The following is a 22,457-nucleotide window of genomic DNA, read 5'->3' as shown; positions in this document are numbered from 1 at the left end:
AACTTTTTAGAAGTTCTCAAATATTTAACGAACCTGATGATTATAACAAATTTCAATTTACAAATGAAAAAGTAGTTTAAATATTGAATAGCTTTAAAATGCAATTTTCAAATGCGTATCTTCAAAACTTCCCAATGCAGAGATTAAGATTTTTAATTATTATTTTAAAATACATATCAAATTGATATAATTTTTAAAAGATTAAAGGGAAAAAATACCAATTTGATGGGGAAATGCATGCCAATTTCATGATATTTTTTTCTCTGTGTATCTATTAGGTGTGCAGAAAGTGTCTGTGAGTGTGTGTATGCAAATTTCACATTATACTATTTTTTTTTTCTTATATTTTCTGCTTGGTTTCCGTTTACACGTGTTGAGAGAGTTCAATACACATAAATAATCCATCCGACAGAAAAAATATGTGAGTTTTCCTTACAAATTCTCTTTTTTTTCTTCTACTTTGCTCGTTCGGTTGTAGTGGTGGTTGTTGCCTGTGCTATGTGTACGTGCCTGTATGGGCGTGTGTGTGTGTGTGGGTTCTTGCCTCTGCTAAGCTCCAACGAAAATTTCAAATGGAAAACCAAAAATAATGCAAATAATTAAATATAACACATGGTTTTTGGTTCATTTATACTTAACAATTGTTTAATTACGCATTTGCAGGTAATAAGTAAATTATAAGGCCAAGCATACCGCCAGCGCATAGTACACATCTCCAAAGGAAAAAAAAAATAAAGCAAAAATAATTTTTACAGAAGTTCAATTCATGGGGCTCTACACATCAAAATTTTTAATTATTATTGTTAAATGAACAAGAAAACGGGGGAAAAAAGGGAGGGGGCGGGGGGGTTGGTTTCGGATGGGGAAATGATGATTTCGAAACAAAATATCGTTGGTTCATGCTTGTCTACAAGAGTGTGTTCCTCATGTGTGTACAATAGTGTGTTTTGCTCTTCTTTACGTTCTCCAGCGTGGCATATAATTATGATGAAAGGAATACCCCGAAAACAGGACAGATATTCCTTGCATTTGATAAACATGCTAAAAATGGTGCGCGTGTATCTTTTCTATTTTTTTTTTGATGAAGATTTCGTCTATAGATCAATTTTATCATCTTTCTGGTTAGAAGGTGGTGGCTGTTCCTCTGCTTGGGGCACTTGCTCCTCTTGATTTTCTTCAAATTCAGCTCGACGACAACTACTACAGCTGGTGGCATCGCTGTCTTCGACAATAGTGCCATCATCATCATCATCATCATCATCATCGTCGTCGTCGTCGCCGTTGCCGTTGCCGTTGTCGTCATCTTGGTTAACATCCACCACCTCGCCATTATTCTCCTCATCAGTTTCTTCTACATATTGATCATCAGACAGCTCCATATCTGAATCTTCTGGGTGTTCTAGCTGCGGCTGCAGTTGTTTTTGTTGATCTTCTTGTTGTGGCTGCAGCTGATCCTCTTTTTGCTCCTCGTCTGTTTTTTCGGTCATCATTTCCGCATCCTTAAGATATAGATGTTTTTGTTGTTGCTGTTGGTGCTGTGTTTGCTGTTGTTGGTTATGTTGTTGTTCCTGTTTCTGCTCTAGATCCTCGTACTCTGATGCCATGAAATGCGGCGACTGCTGCTCCAATTGCTGTTGTTGTTGTAGTTGTTGTTGCTGTTGTTGTTGTTGGCGGTGCAGCTGCTGCATCTCCATCAGTCTCCTCACCACCACTTCATCCGACTCGACAATACTTTAACCGCTCTTAAACAATAAAATGGCCACCTGGCCCAAATAGAAATAAATGAAATGGCGCGTCTCGTGGGTGACATACGATCCAAAGTTGCGGCCCACAATGCAATGCCATGTGGGATTGTATTTTTTGTCGAATTCCTTCTTAATGTAGGCCGCAATATCCTAAAATGATAAATAAAAATGTATATATTAGTTATAATGTCAAAAATATCTTTCTTTTCAGATCTAAACCTATCATGTAGTACTTATTTTTAATTGATTTTAATTATTAAAAGTTAAGCAGAAGCTTGCACACTTCCTTTTTCCTTTTGATTTTGAAATTTCAAACTTCTTCCCCCCATCTTATAATCAAATATTGATGAGTTCTTCTCTCTCTCTCGCTGCTGGTAATTCAATTTCGCAAAGTATATTACACTTTTTGCACCCTGTGCAGCTGCCAATTGTCGAACAAGTTAACGCCACATTCCATAAAGCTGTCAAAAATGCAATTGCCAACAAGAGAACAACTAAAGCCGAAAACAACACAAAAAACACACCATAAGCGGAGTCGAAAACAGGCGAAAACAAATGCCTAAGTGGCTGCTAACTGTTTCGAAATTAGCGGCAAACGGCAAACTCAATAAAATGCCAAACGAAAGACTCATTTTCCTCCTGAATTTGCCCCACTACCATTTTTATTTTTCCAACCCAAAAAGGGGTCGGTCGGTCTGTCACTGGGGTAACCCAAAATGTGACCTCAAAAAAAAAAAAAAAAAAACAGGCAGCACAGCACAGCGCGCACAAACCCAAAAAAGTGAGGGGCGCAAAAAAGAAACGAGAGGGGGAAATGTTATGTCGAGGTAAAAGTTTCTCTGCTAATGAGTTAGTTATGATTGTTGTTGTTGTTGTTGTTGCTATTCGCATTAAGCCATTTTGGTTGAAATTAAAGCCCAGTTCTTGAGGCAAAGGCCAATTATGTATGTTAACACTAGCACTAACCACAAAGTGAATATGCGGCTAAAATCGAGGGTAAACTAGGGGACCAAGAAATGTGGTGGAAATTAAGGAAATTTCTAAGAAAGGGTTGAGAGGATGGCTAGAAATAAATAGCGCCAAAAGGGTGAAACAAAGTGTAAAAAAAAACAAGTGCTAAAACGTTGCAGAATGGTGGTAAAAGAAAAAAAAAGTACTATAAGCACTGCGTTGCAGTTTAGTCTGGCAAATGTCAAAGGTCATTGTCAGTCGTTTTGGCGGCTAAATCCAGGGTTACGCAAACACACACACACACACACACACACAATCGCAGCCACACGCAGCAGCCAACAAGCCACAGATATATATATAGTAAAAGCACAATGGAGGTCAGATAAATATGAAACTTGGCCTTTAAAGGAATTTTATAGCACAGTTTGAGGAGCTTTAACTTTGAGCTTGTTATTAAAAGTAAAGAAAATATCTTTAAATAGTAAAAGACATCTCTTAGTACAATTTTGATCATATTAATTATCATAGTTAAAGCTAATTTGATCAAATAAAGACAAATTTAAAAAGACATTCCTTCAGCACTAGATTCTTGTCAAATTATCATCCGTTTCCCCCCTCCCCAACATCTGTGTCAAAAAACGCCAAGAATGTAGAAAGCAGATGGAGAATGTTTAGCTTAATAAAAAACAAAAAAAAAAAGGGAAAAAAAATATAAACTATAGAAAGAATGGGAAGGAATAAAATTGTGCTGTTGGGAAAGTTTGTGGCAATCTGAAAGTTTTGCTTTTACCATACTTTTGGGCGCCACACTTGGAGTTGATTTCATTTAGTGCATGGGTGTGGAGGATTCAAAATGAAAAGGGGACTACTACGAAGGTGGGGCCACTGTTATTGCAGGGGAATGCGTGCAAAGTCATAAACTTAACCCGGTAACCTCAAAACAAAAAAACAGTGGAAAAATAACGAACCAATAATAAAACAAACAGAACAAACAAGCCAAGAAAAGCAACGAAACCCTCAAACAAGCCAAAAAAAAAAAAAAAAAAGAAAAGCGGACTAAAAACAATATAAAGCTGATTTAGTTGAGTGCCCATTATCCATTTCCTTCTTTTGGCTATCCCTCAATCAAAGTTGTCGTCATTATTGTCGTATTTATACAGTAGAACCTCCTTTAAAAGTTAGATTAGGTGATAATAGTTTTTGATATAGTGGACTAAATACCTTTAATACCCTTAAGAAATGTCTTGATTTATGTTTTTTATGATTTCAAGAACTTGAAAAACTAAAATCAAACTTAAGTTTCTAGCATTCTTAGCATTATGATTGCTAAAAGAAATAGTTTTCCCTTCCTAAACTGCCCCCCCTGTAATGGAATCCTTTAGCGATCATTGCTATTAAGTCATTCCAGCTGTTCTATATTTTTGAGAACTTCTCTTTAGGCCCTTTTTTTCTTTTATACGTGTTTTGTTTCCCATTTCTTTTAGCCCATATTGCGTGTATATTTTCGTGTCGTGTCAGACGACAATATAAAGTTGATTGTTTTATATTCAATTTGGTTTGGGGTGAGGCCTCTTTTGCAACCGCCCCCCCTAGCAATGCCATGGAATTTTGTTTTGGCAACGCCAAAAAAATACAAAATGAACATTCTGACACACACACACATACTGAGGAAAAGTGGCAAGAGGGGGGTTAAAAACCATCGAGTGGGTTGGAGTGGAGTGTGTGTCGTGTGTTCAGTTTTGTGCCACTAAATATATATATTTATAAAGATATATATATATATGATATATACAACATATGTAGCCTAATGAAATCGACATTGCAATTTTGGTCATATAATTTGCTATGTTTTTGGGGAAGGTAACTGACACATTTTGGCAGAAGTGATTGCTAGTAGCTGGCTTCAAAGTAATAAAGGAATTTTCTTATATTTGATTGACATAAAGAGAATTTGTTTGTATTCTAGCCATTCTGGAATGCAAAACACAGGGAAAACCCTTAATTATTAGGAATTTCTTTAGTTTCCAAAAATTTATTAGTAAAATCTAAAGTTTAAAGCTCGAAATTCCATTATTTTCCCATATTTTGTTATCTTAAATCAAAGACTGGCAAGTTTTAGGCAAAAACACAAAAAAACAGAAATAGTAAATACAAAACACTTTCAGGGCTTTAATTAATTCATGCAAGAAACGCCAGGATAATTCCCTGTCCATTTAGACCACACCTGGAAAATATCCTCTGGCATTTGAGCCCCAATAAATGTGCCTGGACACGTTTTGAAGGAATGGAAAAAAAGCGGAAAAACTTCGCATTCAATGAATGTGTGTCAATAATAATGGATGCATGTGCATGTGTTTGCTTTTTACACACACACACAAAATCTATTTACATACAAATATTCGTCTGCTGCCCGCATATTGATTAAACATTTTTGGCCACGCAAAAAATCACAAACAATATCCATAAAAAATAATAATAATAATAAAAAAAACTGCATAAACTTTCCGCAACAACAATTGAATGCAAAAATGTTTGTCTCCTCGTTTTATTTATTATTATTTTTTTTTTTTCTGTGTGTATGTTTGGTTCATAGGGAGGATCCGCCTTTTGTGGCACACTCAGGAAAAACGAAAAATAAAATCCAATTCAAGGGATTATAACAGCGTGAAAAGCAAGCGAACTGCAACAACTGCAACAAAAAAGTCTAGAAAAACTAATTAAATTTGTTTTTAAATAACTTTATCTCTGATTTATTTAAGTTTCATTGTTATTTTTCCCCTCTATTTTCAAATAGTCTTCCATCAAAGCTGTCATTGTTCCTGTCGTACTTACATTGATTTAACTTTTTATTGTCTTCTTTTCAGTAAAACTAACTAAAGTGGACTGTTAGTTATATAAAAACAAATATTGTTAATATTTTAGACTTAAAAAAATTGGAAAACCAACCAAATTTCAAAGAATAATTGCCTTATTTAATCTAAAATATTAACTTAAATTATAGTTTCGCCTTCCCTAAACTTTAATTTTGTTCTTTCTGTTCTAGAAAACTAATTAAGTTATTAAAAAAAAACAGCTAAGACTCTAAAATAATTGAATTGAAAAATTATATTCAGCTGCCTTGCTGTTTTTCCCCTCTTCCATTTTTTTTTTTTGGCCCTCTTGTTGGCTTATTTAGGGCTTTGCCTTTAAATCGCGGCTCACACACACACACACACACATACATATACAGATACAAAAATACATAGAAATACTGGGGGCAACATAATGCCTATGGATACGATTTAAGCTGCTTGAAAGGTTGCGCACCCCTAAAAATATATACACAAGGTACCACAACCAATGGGGCCGAACTTAACCCTTGTGCGCCCCCAAGGGGCTGCCCTTTCCTTCCCTTTTTTTCCCCCCTAGTAGTATTAGTTGCGTATCTAATGGATACCAAAAATTGTTTTTTGCCCCCCTTATATTTTCTTTTTTTTTATTGTTTTCTTTTTTTTTTTTTGCATTTGTGTCGCGCTCTGATTGGAATTTTGAACTTATAATCAGCTGGGAAATAAGGAAATCCAAGAAAAGATTTTACCAGGTCAATTATTGATTCGAGAAAAACTATTTGGCCGAACGACTTGCCAAACTTGCAATGGCCAAATCCCTTTCAATTCCATGTCAATTCGATGCCTGTGTTCCTATCCCCCCCCCCGGCAGCATCATCTAAAGGTTAAAGTTTGCGTTCACTGGTTTCTCCTCTCTTTTTAATTTTTATTTTTGTGTATTTTTCGGTTTCCTTCAAATTTTATTCTATTTTTATTATTCATTTTTTTCCATTAGAGAGACAGAGAGACTGCGGCAATTTTTCAATTTTCATCTAAGCAATTAAATTTGTGTTTTTGCCTCGCAGCACAAACAAAAACAAAAATCCATATTTAATTACCTACGAGAAAACACACACAGACACACACACAGAGATATATACGAGTATATATGCACAGTGAGAAATAATGGTTAACTTATTATTATGCAATAAGCAGTGGTTAGAGGAAGAGCGAGAGCAGCGACAGGGGAAAAAAGGAAGAGTAAAGACAAAAAGGCAATCAATCGAGTGGCATATATATTTTATTTATAGCAACAAGAGGTAGGCTCAAAAATGGGTGGTTCAGGTGTTTTATTTTGCAGTGGGTGTCAAACAAGGGGAGGGTGTTTTTTACAAACCAACCCCCCCCAAACACTTTATTTTCCACCTCCTTATTTTAAAAGTCTCTCAGATAATTTCCATACCACAATCACAACATTCAAGAAGAGGAGTGCGCGAATAAAAACAAAATATGAAGCCTACTTTTAGGATCAGCAGGTCCTGCTGCTTATAGTAAAAAATATACTTTAATTGGTGTTAACAAGAATCTAAGGAATTTATATTTAAGATAATCACTGCTAGTTATTAATTAAAATATTTCTGTTTTTTTGGTACTAAATATGTTAGTTAGAGTTTGTTACACCAACCATTTTGAGGCTATTCTTAAAAAAACTAAACATATGCAGAAAAGATAACTTAAAAACATAAATTTAACAACAAAAAATCAATTGAATTTACTTTAGAAATGAAATAGCTTAGTAATCTTAATACTTTCATTAAGATTACTAAACAAACTTAATCCTTTTTCCTCTTTTTTTTTATACATTTCTTTTTCTTTACTTAAAAGACAACTTCTGCTGTAATTAACTTGTGTTTGTTTTTCCATTGTTTTTGTTAACCGATATCCACTGTATACGCACATTTTGCTTTTACTGCTCAATTAGCAGAATCGCTTTGTCCCTCCCTCCTCCTCACTTTCTGGGATTTTCCTCCAACGTATATTCTTCATTTTCCCCCCTGGCCTTTTATCCACTTCCGCTGTGATTTCAAGTTTACTTTGCTTTGCTTTGCTTTCAAGGGCCCCGCGCGCGTTCGTTTTAACCCCCCTCCTTATCCACCTAACCCAGTCTACCCTCACCATTGCTCCCACACCTCATCTACATTTCCATTTTCATTTTCATTTTTGCCTGTGTCTCAGTCTCAGAGTTTCAGTCGCAGAATCGCAGTCTCAGAGTCTCAGTGTGTTGTCTTCTGCCATTGGCATTGACAAAGGCCCGCTAGTTGATGGCAATCCCCCGCAGTTTTTCCAGCCCGCTTTTCCTTCCTTCCTTCTTTCCTTTTCCCGCCAGCCATATTTTTCACTGACCTCAGTCAGGGTCCGCACTTTGACCAGAAAGTACACGGATCAAACTATTTACTAAAATGCCTTAAAAATGGATTTCCAATATCATCTTAATTTCTTTAACAATAAGAAAAATATTAGAAATTTCCATTTGAAACCTTTTGATTTCGTAATAAGACTTACATAAACTTATACCACCCCCCCCTTTCATCTTGATTTTCCCTATTTTTCCCTGTGTACGAGTACATAAGTAGTGTGTGTGCTTGGCAGTTTTCCTTCAATCGCACTACACAGCCCGCCCCCCCTCTAATGCCACCCCGTGGACATCTATTGATTATTCAATTTCTTCGACTTTGTTGACATTGCTGGCTGATTTTGTTTTTCTTTATTGTTATTGTTGCCGTTGTTATTGTTGTTGTTGTTCTTTGCATTCACAGACGACTAAATCAAGAGCTTATTTTAGTTGTTGTTTTTTTGCCGGACATTGTTAATGATGGTCAGTCCTCCTCCGCCGATTTTCCACACCACCACCTTCCATCCTCTCACAACGTACATTCTTCTAAGTAAATCTCTTTAATTCAGGGCTACTAAATTCACCGAAAGGTTAGTCACGGAAAATTGCGTTTACAGAAAAGCTAATATTGCCATTATTTGCATTTTATTTTAATTTTGTTCTTAAACTTTAATGAAAGCTAAAAGGTCTTTACTTATTTTTCAGATTTAATTAAATTTTTCAATAGATAAATCTTTTTTTATTTGTTTGATTTGTAACAGCAATAAGGCAAATATTGATCACAATCAATAATCCAGGTTACAGATTCATTTCTCTTAACCTTCTTTTTTTTTTTTTTTGAATTTTTAATAAAGGAAAAATGCATATTTTTTGTTTGTTTGCAAACTGTAAATACGCGGTCTCCCATTGTTAATGAAATGCTTTGGCCTTTGCCGAACAAAAGTGCAGCTGGACAATGATAAGGGCAAAGGTTAAGATTGATAAAATTACAAACAAACAAACAAAAATTCCGGAAAATGCAGGCAAATATTGCACATTGTTTGTTGAAAGGAGTTTTTTTCCCCCATCGAGAGAACCAAAAAAAAAAAAAAAAGGAAAAACTGCGACGCAGTTTCGTGTAGGCGACTGGAAGGATTCGTGAGTGGGTTGAGTCAGTGAAGGAAATGGTAGTGGAAATGGAAATGTGGGCGGGACGAAATTGAACGGAAGTAGGCGTTGGGCGGTGGGAAAAACCGAAAGGCTGGCGCACAGCACCGCAAAATTGTGAAATTGCCAAACGCAGTTCAAACCACAAGTTTACAGAGAGAGAGAGCAAGAGAATGAGAGTGTGGGCAAAAGTGTTTTGGGTTTTATGTTTCCATACTCGTACGAGAGATGCAACAATGTCCGAACAGGGTAAACTATGGAAAAAGCCATGAAAAAGCCAGGTGTATATGCGTATGTGTGTGTGTGTGTGTTTGCATGCGTGTAGTAAATCCAATTTAATTACGGTTTTTGGTCCAAAATAATAATCCTGTTGCTGCTCTGCCAGTCTCTAATTTCTAATTACCTTGTGTTTGGCAAAATAATAAACCGAAGCCTTTAATTTCTGTTGGTTTTCCCCAGGGAATGAGAGACTTATGTATTTATCTAATTAATTTCACATGTAAAACACAACAATAGCACAAAAGTTGTGTGTGTTTGAACATCAATTTTAGCCAGTTTGTTGATCAAACTGAAAATTGTTGATTTCCCATTGATTAATTAATGACCATACACCGCGGACAACAGGCCAATGAGTTTTGGTATTTAAAAACCATTTACAGCATTTTCCAATCAAATTTAGTGGCCAATACAATTTGGTTTTAGGCCTAAATACCACCCACTAAAAAAACACCTGTTGTGCGTGTGTCCCATCCATTCTCTATTTCTAATCCTTCTTTCATCCCCTAATCATTGGGCATGATTGAATATAAACCCTTTTCTATTTTTGGTTTTCAGATGACTTCATTTATGAGACTAAATTTTACCAAGCTTTTTATATAGTTTCCTATAAGGTATTAAGTTCTAAAAATAATCTTATTAGAAACCAGCTACACTGCTTAAATACCAATAATTAAAACTAAAATTTTAAAACATATTTTAGCATATTAGCTTACCTTTTCAATGTTGTACTTCTCGAGGGCCTGTGTCGCACAGTCGACAGCATCCTGCTGCATTTCCTCGCTCATGTCGGCATTTTTAATCACGGCTTTGCGATCAGACATTTTGGCTGATGTTTTTAACTCTGCGTGTGTTTACAACTGCACTCGATTCAAATCGTTTGAAAAGTGGCGCTTGTTTAGCTGCTTGGCTTCACAACTGCAACGAGAGATGATAAAAGAGAGAGAGAGAGAGAGAGATGAGCAACGCCACTGAAGAGAGGCGAGCGCATCGTGCAACATTATTAGCATTTTCTTCAATTAAAGAGCGGGTTTTAATCAAGTTAGCATCCACACAGCACACACACACACACATATCTAATACACCCGAAACAATTCCCATTGCCTCTCATTCTTATATTATTATAAATGAAAATCTATACTATATCTAAACTCTAAAGTCAATCCTTTTGATACCCTTATTACTAAAAGAGGGTTTAGTTTTATTCATATATTATATAGTTATTGGTTACCCCTTAAGTCTTTTCAAGTGTACGAATTATTAACGCAGGCGCATTGCATACTTTTTCGGGACAGTTTGCATACAGCAGAAGAGCCAGGCAATTTAATTATAGAAACACAAGCAGCAATACAAGCGGCAGTATTACAAATCAAATATCAGAGCCACAGGATGACATATTAACACACACACACACACATGCAAGGAGAGGCATTCGCACACACATACCAATGCCAATTAACAGGCAATATGCATATGCAGCATGCATTTAAATGGAAGAGAGCAAACGAGATGGCAGCACAAGCAGTGCACTGCAACATGGCCTTGAGCAGATGCTCGTTCTCCCTCTAGCATTTTCCTCGCACACATACATACATGGTTGGCCATGACAGAGAGGCTGCTGCTGCTACGGCTACTGCGAAATAACAACACCAACAACTAATTCAAATTCAAGGCTCAAACATACACAAACACATGCACAGTTATCCCATTGCAACTGCTCTTTTTTTTCGTAGCATACTTTTGCGAGCAGTGGCATTGCTTATTAGTTGCTAGAAAAGCATAGGAAAAGCATGGCTAAAGCAAAGCAAACAGCACAAAATACCAACGTATAGAGCTCACTAAGTGCGCTTGGCATTTTGCAATTGCAACCTCAGAATCAACGGGCGGAAAAGTGGGTGGTCGTGAATATGGCCAAGTGGGTGCAAGGGTACCAAAGTGGCGTGGCATGGCAAAAGCAACCGCAACCAAATTTAGTCGCTAGGATACCCGGCTCTTTGTACTGGCACCCACTCGCACTATCCAATATATTCCCTCCACTCTCCTCGAATTTACTGGAAAACGCCAAAGCGTCAAAGTTAAAGCGACCAGCAAAGTTCTACATAAAACTAATAACAAAAAATAGCCCACCCCTCCTCCCCTTTTCGGTAAACAATTTTACTTGTACAGTCAGGATTGCCTACAATAAATCTACAAGTAACTGATACGGACAGGAATGGGTTTTTATAAATGGATGAGCTCAAATTATTATCCTTTAATAGAAAACTTGAATGGATAATAAGAAACTGAAGATAGAAATAAACTTCATTAATATCTTGGATTCTTCAAAAATCTTCCTTCCTCTTCCATTAAAATAGCAAATACTTAAGAATTTAATTACTTACTTATAAGGTTTTAGTATAATCTTAGCCATAAGAGATTTATTACCTATGCGTTTCACTTGCAAGCTTCTATGTCTATCTGGAAGTCTTTAGTCTTCTGTGTGGCTTATCCTCATTTCAGGAACAGAGATCGACGATATTAATTTCCGATGTGTTCAATGTTCGTTTTACGTTTATTTTCTGAATTGATATGACATTTCCCCTTGAGCACTTTGTCTGAGACTGAAATTTGTTACGATTTAACAGGTTCATTCGTTTTTTTGACGTTTGACAGTAAAGTGCAGGGTAGACAAATCATAACGGCAAAGGAGGCAAAACAGTTAGTGGGCGAATGGACAGACCGGAGATGAGGAGTGGAAGGGAGATAACCGAGAGTTGACAGGTGGCCAAAGGCAATGGAGTGAGAGGGATGGCATGTGCGTATGTGTATGGATGATGGCAAGAGCATCCTCTTTAGCTCTATCATCTTCCTCTTCTTCTTGCTCTTCTGATGAAGTCAATTAGAAAACTGCATTGACAGTTAAACAGAAAGAGAGAGCGACGGATGAAGAGCAAGGAAGGAACAGGAAGCGGAAGAGAGCACAAGTTGTATATTTATGAGCAAGAGAAGCGCGAAACCGTGCTTGTTTTTCTTTCTTTTTTTTGTGTGTGCAGTGTTCCTGACACAACACACACACACACACACAAAAACATTGACATGAAATGAAATTATAAATGACAGGCTGACAGCGAAAAGAGAGAGAACGAGAGGACCGGGACCTGCACCTGCAAGTATGCAGCGCTTTTTGCTGGCCATCCGACGCCCACATACTGATGCACATGCATGCAGGATAATTGAATTTTCCGTTTGCAATTGGAAACCCGCGAATTTTCAATGTAGGATTCATCCTGCTCTCTAATTAGCGCATTTTAACCAGCCTAATAAGGCAAAAGACCTGAAACCTTCGACACCTGATCAATCGTTAGCCGAAAATGTTCGCTGAATATGAAGCGGAAACGACAACGAAACCGCTGACCAAAATTTTCGCCCATTACCTGCGTTTCTATGCATAATTAAAATGACGTCAACCCGAAAACTTGATTTCACCGTAGCTCCAAAAAAAAAAAATAGCAAAAAAAAAAAAAAAGAACACGGCATACATGTGCCCTGTATTCTCCCACATACTTTTACACTATGGGAATTTTTCGCATTATTAAAATTGCACAACGTTGCATTTTGTATTCAAGAACATTCACACACGATAATTGTTATATTCTATTTGCAGTACTTACCTTTTAATTTTTGCTGATTGCGCGCGATTTTTTTCACTTGGAGTTCAACAGCTGTCACCGAAATAATATTCTAATGAAATATAAAACTCGAACTTTAAAAAAATTTAGAAGCAGCGTGTAAAAAAACTGAATGCGTGTGTATGGGTTGCCTTGTTTTTTTTCCTTTTTAACAATTTTGCACGCAATACAAATTTAGCACGCCGCGGCTTTTTGCACTTTTTCTTGTTTTTTTCTTCGAGAACAGAGAACGTGAAAAAAATGTGTTGTACAACAAATAGCAGATGAAATTTTCGTTCTTTAGTTTCCAAAACCGGGTTAACAAACAAGAAAAAAATAGTTTTATATATATATGTATATATATATATGGCCCTATGAAGATTTGTTGTGCGTGGGTGTGTGGGTGTTTTTACCGCTAAGCGTAGTCGCCTGGATTTGTTATACTGGAAACGGTGAATGGAAGCAGGTCGGTCTGGCAGCTCGGCAAATGGAACTACTGAGCGGTTTGCTTGCTGGTGATAAACTAAGCAACGGCTTCGATTTCGGGTTTCGATTTCGATTTATCGGACGACAAGCGCCGACATGCGAATCGTACGCCTTCCTGATTGGTCGGTACCGGGCGGCGTCTGGCAGGCCGCTTCTGGCAGGCTGCGTCTGGCACCAGTGATGGCTGTTATCGGTGGCTCGATAACAATATTGGTGATATTAACAGTTAAAATGGGCTCGTTACAAATATTTTTACTAAATTAAATTTAAGAAGATATTAAAGAGCCACATTTTATTGCTTTAAGCATTTGTTTTCTGTTAAAATCAACCATCGAATTGGGAATGCTTTATATTCGATAAATGGGTATATAAGTCCAGCAGTACTGGTATCAGAGTTGCTAACGATAAAAACAGCTGACTATTAAAATAATATCGATTTTTAAAATCAGTAAAAATCATTAAATGAAAATAAATTTAATTGAATTATTTCCTTTTTTATTTTTTTCTATTAGAACATTAAATAGAAAATAATTAAAAATATAAAATACTTAAATTGTAGATTAAAAAATATTCACGTAAGGCTCAAAATTTGTATGTAAATTCCATACGCTGGTGCTAAAAAGATCGATATATGCATAAGATTAAAGGATTTTAAAATCATAATTCATATGTATATTTATGAGTCAGAATAAATATTAAAGATAAAAATTATAAAAAAATATATGTAATATAGCTAATTCTTTAATTTAAAATAAATGCCCCAACAGTCAATATATGCATATTTTTCAATACCAAAAAATGTATACAACTTTAAAAAATATATATATTCTGTATTTCCAATTATTTCTAAGTACCACATGTAGCAGGTTTTCGCAGTTATCAAGTAGTTTATATTGTATATTAATATTATATATAAAACCATATACATTACTTAGTATTAATTTAAGATACAAATTATAACAAAAAAAATAAATGATATAGAAACTTCCGTAATTTTAAATAAATATCAAATCATTATATTATTTTGAATATCGTAAAATCTTTACAACTACATATGTACATATAAATGCTGTGTAAAAGCTGTATCACAAGTAGCACGTTTTCATAGTTATCAAGAGGCGTATATTGTATTTTAATTATATATATTTAACAATATAACTTAGCATAAGATATTTCGTTTAGAAACACTTTTTCATAAAATATAAAATAGTTTTTATGATGTTTTATATTAAAAAATTCGCAGAAATGTGGATACTTTCATTATTTTTAAAAGATTGTGTATAATAGGAAATACGAAGCAATATTTTAATTATTTTGATAATATAAATTATATGCTAGAATTTTAAAAATTAAAGACGAAGTATTTTTTATAAATTTTTTTAATCTAAATGCATTGTTTCTTATTATTACTAAGTCGTAGTTGGTACCTTTGTTAGCCAGTTAAGTTATCGAATATTTTATATTTGAAGTTAACTTTTTTATAATTATAAAATAAAAAAGGTATAGGAAACCTGAATAAATTGTTTCTTAGTTTTTAAATCACCATCTTATTAAGAAATATATAATATATTTAGCATTTTGTACAAGTACGAGTACTTATCGATTACAAACGATCATCCCTATTATCGATTATTGTTATTCCAGTATTATTCATTGACCTATCGGGAGTGGTATTTTCGTCCTACTTTCACAACGGTCACACGCTTTCTATTTGATTTCTCGTTTTTTTCCAACAATTTCTGTTAAACAATTTACCGTGAATTTTGTTGTTGTGTGTGTGGATGTGTACGTGCTGGAAACAAAAAAAAAAACAAGAAAGAAAAAAAAGTGCTGGATAAACGAAAGAAAGAGAAGAACAAGGAAACAAACAACGGCAGAAAATGCTGGCAAACAACAAATCACCAAGGTGAAACTGCGCGCCCTGGCATTGGAGTCTTCGTTTTGGAGAAAAGGGCGCTACATCTACGCTATTCTATATATACCCGATCCAACTAAAAAAAACACTTAAATCTGCATCTTCTATAATTTTAATTTGGTGCATAAAATAAAGGAAAATTCATCAGATTTTGGCGGACAATTTGCAAATACAAAATACTAAATACTATAGATGGAGCACGCACACATGCAAGTTCAGTGGCGAACGTAAATACACAACACAGCACAGCAGCACCAGCAGCAGCATATATTAAATACATAGATATATATATATATATAGTCATCTCGCTTGCTCTGCCGGTTTAAGCAAGGGCTGTCAGAGCAAGATAGATAGAGAGAGAGGCCTGAATCGCCTTTTCTTGTACTTTATATATATATATTTTATATTGTTTTTGACTTGTGTTGGGTGCGTGTGAGAGTGCCAAATGTCATCGGAAATTACAACACTGCGAGACGAAGACGTCTAGGAGGAAGAAGAAGAAGAAGCAGTACCGCATCGGTAACATAAACAAAAACACGGGAAGGAATAAAACAAAAATAACAGATGAAGATGTTGCCCGCCAATAATAATAAAAGTAATACCCATACTAATACATCCGCAAATACAACAACAGCAGCCACAACCAATACCAATAAATGCCTAATCAAGTCGGCCATAGAAAGAACGGTAGTTCGTTTAAGGGAATCGGCAACTAGCGATACTTCCCAGGATACAGATGCTCCGTGTATGGAATATGAAATTATAAACTATTATGCGGATAATAATAGTATAACTACAGCAACAACTACGCCCTGCGTATCCGTTAATCCCAGACAGCAGCTGTCCTCTTCTCGCCCCAACGGCAACAACAATAACAGTGATTGTCATCCAGCACTGGATGCCAACAGTACTGTTGTTGTTGTTGCACCGGCAGCGGAAAGTGAGCCTGAGGAGGAAGAACCGCCTGAAGAAGATGAAAAAGAGAGAAGCAACAGCATTCCAGACCTGGACGAATCTCTAATCGTAATGGCAAACGACGAAACAGAGGACATGGATGTGGATGTGGAGGATGGATCACCAGCCAAGTCTTTAAACCCAAAGAAACAACAACAAATAAATTCTACATCAACAACAAATCGCTTTAGAGGCGGCGGTGGAGCGGCACAAAGTCGTTTACGCCGGTCAGCAGCCATCGTTCCAGCGAGATTACAACAACCGCATCAACAGTTGCTTCCAGAGAGCAGCGGCAGTAGTACGAGTAGCAACTCTAATTCCAATTCCAGTTCAAGTAGTGCTTCCAATCCCTCGCCCTGTTCTTCCCTTGGCGTTAACATGCGCGTAACGGGACAATGCAGCCAGGGCGGCCGGAAATATATGGAAGATCAATTCTCCGTCGCCTATCAGGAATCACCAATCACTCACGAACTGGAATATGCATTTTTTGGCATATACGATGGACACGGCGGTCCGGAAGCTGCGCTTTTCGCTAAGGAACACCTAATGCTGGAGATTGTCAAGCAGAAACAGTTCTGGTCGGATCAGGATGAAGATGTCTTGAGGGCGATACGCGAGGGATATATCGCCACACATTTCGCCATGTGGCGGGAACAAGGTAAGAAATCATATCAGGAGATATATCTTAACATTTCGATATGAAAGTAATTAGTAAATTAGTTTATAATGTCTTTAAAATGCTGGAAAATACATAAATCTGATACTTTAAATCCCTATTTAAGAAACAGCATGTTTTTCGTAATTATGAATATCATTTATATTGAAACTCAACCTCTATATTATTTGTATTTAGTATTAATTTACGTTTTGCCATGAAATTTAGTTTTCAAATTGTTGCCAATGCCAGGCGGCCGTTAGTGATGAGCGTGCGCTTAACTCACGCAGAAGATTAAATAACTGACAAGTAGTTGATATTCAAATCGGGTAATTCCCCCGTTATCAGGGTTGCCGTTTTGCCGCCCCCAGCAAAAAAAAAAAGTGACCCCAAAACGGTATCAGATCCCTTGGGTATCCCATCACTAGGCAATTATGCAACCGTGTGCGACGATGACTCAACCATCGTTCAATCGCTCATCTCTATTGTCAGCCCACACCAAAAGATACAGATACACAGACATATACATGCACAGTTATCGCGAGTGGAATATTCCATGGGCTTGCCATATGGCTGTACTCTCGCCAAGCATGGCAACCCCGCTGTGAGTTAGAGCAGGAGCACCATATGGTGGCGTAAACCCATAAGGCGTTTCGAAATGCGAGAAAGACAGAGAGAGAGTGATGGTGTGAAGGAGAGGGAGGAAAGAGAAAATAAATGTGTGCCCATTTCCTCTTCACATAACGAAAACAAAATACATAGCAATCCAAGGGATGCCATGTGTGTATCTGTGTGGGAAAATATCAATATTTGATAATGTTTTGATATTCTAGAATATCAATTTTACCGCCAAAAAATTGTAGGGGGGAGGGAAAATATATTTTTTAACCATTTTCAGCTACCCATTTTTTGTAAAGTTGCTGTTGCAATATTATTACTCATCGCATAATTAAATATTTTAGCGGGAATTGTCATGGTGACAGATGTTTTTGAAATGAAGTAAAATACCAAAATAAACTAGGCTAATATATGTATTATGTTTTGGTAAAACCATTTGTATTGCTAATGTTTTTACTTTGTTATTTAATTTGTTATTAAGTTTGTAAATGTTGTATTTCTTATCATGGGCATTATTAATAGATTAAAGCTTTTTAGTCTTTATTTCCAGTTTGTTACACAATTTCATGAGGTTGTGAAATCCTTTGCCCAGATTACCTAAACTTTTTTTTTTGGCTTCAATATATACACTTTAGGCTACCGATTTAAACAGATCCTTATAAACTTTCTAATCACGCGGTATTTCCCTTTCCTAATCCCGCAGAGAAATGGCCGCGTACTGCCAATGGTCACCTAAGCACCGCTGGCACCACCGCCACAGTGGCCTTCATGCGTCGTGAAAAAATATACATCGGTCATGTGGGTGATTCTGGGATCGTTTTGGGTTACCAGTTAAAAGGCGAACGCAACTGGCGGGCTCGCCCACTAACTACGGACCACAAACCGGAATCACTTGCGGAGAAGACAAGAATCCAGCGGGCCGGTGGTAATGTGGCCATCAAATCGGGAGTTCCACGTGTTGTATGGAATCGTCCAAGGGATCCAATGCATCGCGGTCCTATTCGTCGTAGAACTCAAGTCGATGATATACCTTTTCTAGCGGTTGCCCGTTCTTTGGGCGATCTCTGGAGCTATAATTCCCGCTTCAAGGAGTTTGTTGTAAGTCCGGATCCAGATGTTAAGGTGGTCAAAATCGATCCCAGTACCTTTAGGTAAGTATTTCTTTTGGAGATTTTTCTGCTACATTATTAAATATAATATAAATCTCGCAGATGCCTAATCTTTGGCACCGATGGTCTGTGGAATGTGGTGACCGCCCAGGAAGCGGTGGATAGTGTTCGCAAGGAACATCTAATAGGCGAAATACTCAATGAACAGGACGTTATGAATCCCAGCAAGGCTCTAGTGGATCAAGCTCTCAAAACCTGGGCCGCCAAAAAGATGCGGGCGGACAATACGTCCGTTGTTACTGTGATACTAACACCAGCGGCCCACAATAATTCACCCACGCCAGCTCGGTCCCAATCCGCGATGGCACGCGATACAGATCTTGAAGTAGAACTTTTACTGGAAGAAGACGACGAGGAGTTGCCCCCTTTGGATATGGAGAACAACTACCCCGACTTTCTTATCGAGGAGGATGAGTATGTGCTTGAACAGCCGTACAGTGCCTTGGCCAAGCGGCATTTACCACCAGAAGCCTTCCGTGATTTCGATTACTTTGGCCTGGACGAGGATGAACACGAAGAAGATGATGAGACTGTGGAGGAAGAGCATTCCGAGGAAGAGGAGCCTAAATCAGTTGGTCTTTTGCAACAGAGTTTGTTCAACCCAAGGAAAACGTGGCGCAAGTCGATCATTAACAATTCCTGGAATGGCGAAACCGAACCAGAACCCGATCCTGAGCCAGATCGATTGGATGGCTCAGCATTGACCATGTATTCTCATACCACCATCGATAAGTGCGCCATTTATGCCAACAGCATAGCACCGCCAGTAATTAGTCCATCGGAAAGGGCTGAAAATCGAGAGCTAAGTGAATTGGAGCAACATTTGGAAAGTAGCTATAGTTTCGCCGAGTCGTACAACTCGCTTTTAAACGAACAGGAGGAACAGGAGGCGCGTTCCCGTTCAGCAGCAGCTGAAGTAGAAGCACAACAAACCACTGCCCATTCCGCATCCGTTGTGGTGGATCGTAGCATGTTGGAGATTATCCAGGAACAGCAGCACTATCAGCAGCAAGAGGGTTATTCATTAACCCAGCTTGAAACCAGGCGTGAAAGAGAACGGCTAACCGAAACGTGGCCTCAACAGCCGGCAGAGCTTATCGAATTGGATGCCCTGCTGCAGCAGGAGCGAGCCGAAGAGGAGCAGGTGGCCCTGGAGCAGCAGCTGCAGCGTGAGCAGCAAATGGAGGTGGAGGCCATCAGTAGTTCAGGACAGCAGGAATTTGCTTTCCCAATGATTGCCGCCGCTGCCGAATGGAGTGAAACGATATCGGAAGAGGAGGAGTTAGAAGCCCGTGTAATAGACATTGAGATTGTGCAAGAACAGGAGCTTCAGGACAACGAAGTGAGCTCTACTCTGCCTGCCACACCAACTCAGGTGGATATAGAACTGCTTGGGGAAAAGAAAGAGTCGAAAAAAGTTCAGGAAAAGCTACCCGAGATGGAAAAACCTTTGCCCAAGCAAGAAAAGAAGCTGCCAACGAAGCAGGAAGTCAAACAGGATCAAGGACTCGTTGCTGTGCTGGAAACAGTGGCCGAAATCCGCAAAGAGGATCCCAATACAGTACACTACAAATTTGGGCAGATCCAAAAGCTGCACGAACCAGAGATCTCACCCGTGGCCTCTGCTGCCAATTCATCTCTAAGTGAAGCTCTGTCTAGTGAGTCTGCGGGACTGTGTGGATCCATGTCTGCCCCGCGTATGCGCCAAATGCGACGCTATCGAAACGTGCCCAATGAGAATCACCAGCACATGCAGACACGTCGCCGCCAGATGTTCAAGCATAGCAAACCAAAGTCCTTTATAGCAGACAGTGCAGCGGCTATTGTTGCCTATGGCGATAGCAGTGGCACAGTCGGAGGAGGAGCAATCGGATCGCCGGGTAATTCATCCGAAGGACGAGTAGGTGGTGGTGGTGGCACAGCAAGTGGCGTCATCAACAGTCCAGCGGCAGCGGCAAATCGCCGTCGAAGCGTCAATGTAGTGGCCAGTTCTAGTGGCAATAATGGAGCTAATGTTGTGGCCAGCAGTTCAATGATGATGACCCGTCGCAGTCACAGTTTAACTGCCAGCGGTGGTGTTAACAAGCGGCAGTTGCGTAGCAGTATCTGCTCTTTGGGTTTGGCTCTAGGTCTAGACATGACCAAGCGAACGCTGAGAACAAGGAATGTTCCTGCTTCGGTTGTCGGAGCTGGAGGAGGAGGAGCCACACCTGTTAACAGCTCATCACCTGCAAGTGGAGTCAATAATCAGGGCAATTTTAGCACACCAACTAATCCGGTCAGTTCGGTCAGGGGAAATGGTAGCTCCAATTCCGCAACCAACAGTGCCAGGCGCTTGAAACGCACCCATGAGGATCGTGAGCAAAGGAGGAGTTTGCGACGTAGCACCCTGAGTGCCAGCTCCAGCGGAAGTAGCCTAATCGGCAGTGGATCTTCTTCGAATTCGAAACCTAATCGTCTGCAGGCCTGCAATGGAGCTATATCCGCACGACCCCCACCATCTCCGAAGAAACTTAATGCAGTTGTGCCGACCCTGGCGATTGGAACTCGAGCTTATACAGCAGCCTTGGCAGCAGCGGATCCGGATCACCTGAACAAACGGTGGTCTCTGAGAAGTAGCAGTGGCAGCTCCAGCAACGTTATAACAGCCATTAGTTGTTATAGTGCCAGGAGTAGGGCGGCGGCAGCAGGAGGAACAGCGGGAGCTCCAGGATCTGGATCGCCAGGACCATCTCTAACAGCTTCGACGATCCCCACACGAAGGCGCTAAGCTAAACTGAAATGAGAATGAAAAGAAAACGCAAAATTAAGCGGGGCGAGCAACTTGCAAGTACAAATCCTAAGCAACGGAAAACCTAAAATCTTAGTTCTACTTTTTCGAAATTACAAAAATGTGTAATTTAAATTTTTTTTTATGTGCACAACACACACACACACATCGGATATATCGTTTTAATGTATATAGAAGAAACTATATAAGCCACATAATACACATAGATATATAAATATTTATAATATAATATATTTATAATATATATAGATATATTATATATATATATATATTTATATCTAAGCCTTAATAATAAAACAAATTCATAGTGTAGCTATAAAATCACAGTTAGTGTATAGAATATAGAGATATATATACATATATTTTTTGTATTGCCTGTATTAAGCAGTTCTCCAACATCCGACCGTTTTCCCCCTCAATATAAATGTAATTTTTCAAATTAAAAAATATTCAAGATTTCAAGAACCATGGTACAGCACATCTGATAGTATTTATCTTGTCTCCTATGTTTAACTGTTTTACGCTAAGTTGTCTAAGCTAGATGATAAGTTATGTTAACAAGAGAGATGCTAATAACTTTAATCATTTATATTCCCATTTTTTTTTATGTTCTTCATTTTTAAACTACTTGCGTTTGCGCATTAATTTCATGCATTAAGCATTATCCAATGAAATACATATGATATTTTTGCATAAATAATTTTGAGTATTTCGTTTTGATTTTAATCATTTTGGGGACTACCGAAAACCATAATTTACAAGGGTATATCATATTTTATAAGAAACACATTAAAACTGTTTTTTATATGCTTCTTAAAACGATAAAGAAAATATGTATTCAAATGAATATAAAAATCTAAAATGTTTTATGCTTCTCAAACCGATATAGAAAATATGTATTCAAA

At 37.9% G+C, this 22,457-nt stretch overlaps 2 protein-coding genes across 2 annotated transcripts; one reads left to right on the top strand and one right to left on the bottom strand.

Annotated features, from left to right (window-relative positions):
* Positions 1-1,664: 1,664 nt before the first annotated feature.
* On the bottom strand, positions 1,665-13,496 carry LOC108110310 (dynein light chain 1, cytoplasmic). Its single transcript, XM_017219320.1, has 3 exons — positions 13,378-13,496; positions 10,034-10,235; positions 1,665-1,895 (listed from the first exon to the last, which is right to left on the bottom strand). Exons 2-3 carry the CDS (start codon positions 10,139-10,141, stop codon positions 1,734-1,736), a joined length of 270 nt encoding a protein of 89 aa, XP_017074809.1. The 5' UTR covers positions 10,142-10,235; positions 13,378-13,496; the 3' UTR covers positions 1,665-1,733.
* A 1,609-nt stretch (positions 13,497-15,105) lies between these two features.
* On the top strand, positions 15,106-22,252 carry LOC108110322. Its single transcript, XM_017219347.2, has 3 exons — positions 15,106-16,977; positions 18,296-18,743; positions 18,804-22,252. The coding sequence occupies exons 1-3, from the start codon at positions 15,930-15,932 to the stop codon at positions 21,529-21,531; spliced, it is 4,224 nt and encodes a 1,407-aa protein (XP_017074836.1). The 5' UTR covers positions 15,106-15,929; the 3' UTR covers positions 21,532-22,252.
* Positions 22,253-22,457: the final 205 nt, after the last annotated feature.

The sequence above is a fragment of the Drosophila eugracilis genome, unplaced genomic scaffold (genome assembly GCF_018153835.1).
Source record: "Drosophila eugracilis isolate 14026-0451.02 unplaced genomic scaffold, ASM1815383v1 contig_2147, whole genome shotgun sequence".
NCBI classification, from domain to species: Eukaryota; Metazoa; Arthropoda; class Insecta; order Diptera; family Drosophilidae; genus Drosophila; species Drosophila eugracilis.
This window is presented reverse-complemented; position numbering and strand designations above follow the sequence as displayed.

What these genes read in the sequence shown, in the direction of transcription:
- LOC108110310 (XM_017219320.1), bottom strand. Translation starts at nt 10,141, where the DNA reads ATGTCTGATCGCAAAGCCGTGATTAAAAATGCCGACATGAGCGAGGAA. An exon ending in AGAAGTACAACATTGAAAAG is followed by an intron (nt 1,896 to 10,033) that starts GTAAGCTAATAT and finishes TTATCATTTTAG; the next exon opens with GATATTGCGGCCTACATTAA.
- LOC108110322 (XM_017219347.2), top strand. Translation starts at nt 15,930, where the DNA reads ATGAAGATGTTGCCCGCCAATAATAATAAAAGTAATACCCATACTAAT. An exon ending in CGCCATGTGGCGGGAACAAG is followed by an intron (nt 16,978 to 18,295) that starts GTAAGAAATCAT and finishes CTAATCCCGCAG; the next exon opens with AGAAATGGCCGCGTACTGCC. An exon ending in ATCGATCCCAGTACCTTTAG is followed by an intron (nt 18,744 to 18,803) that starts GTAAGTATTTCT and finishes TAAATCTCGCAG; the next exon opens with ATGCCTAATCTTTGGCACCG.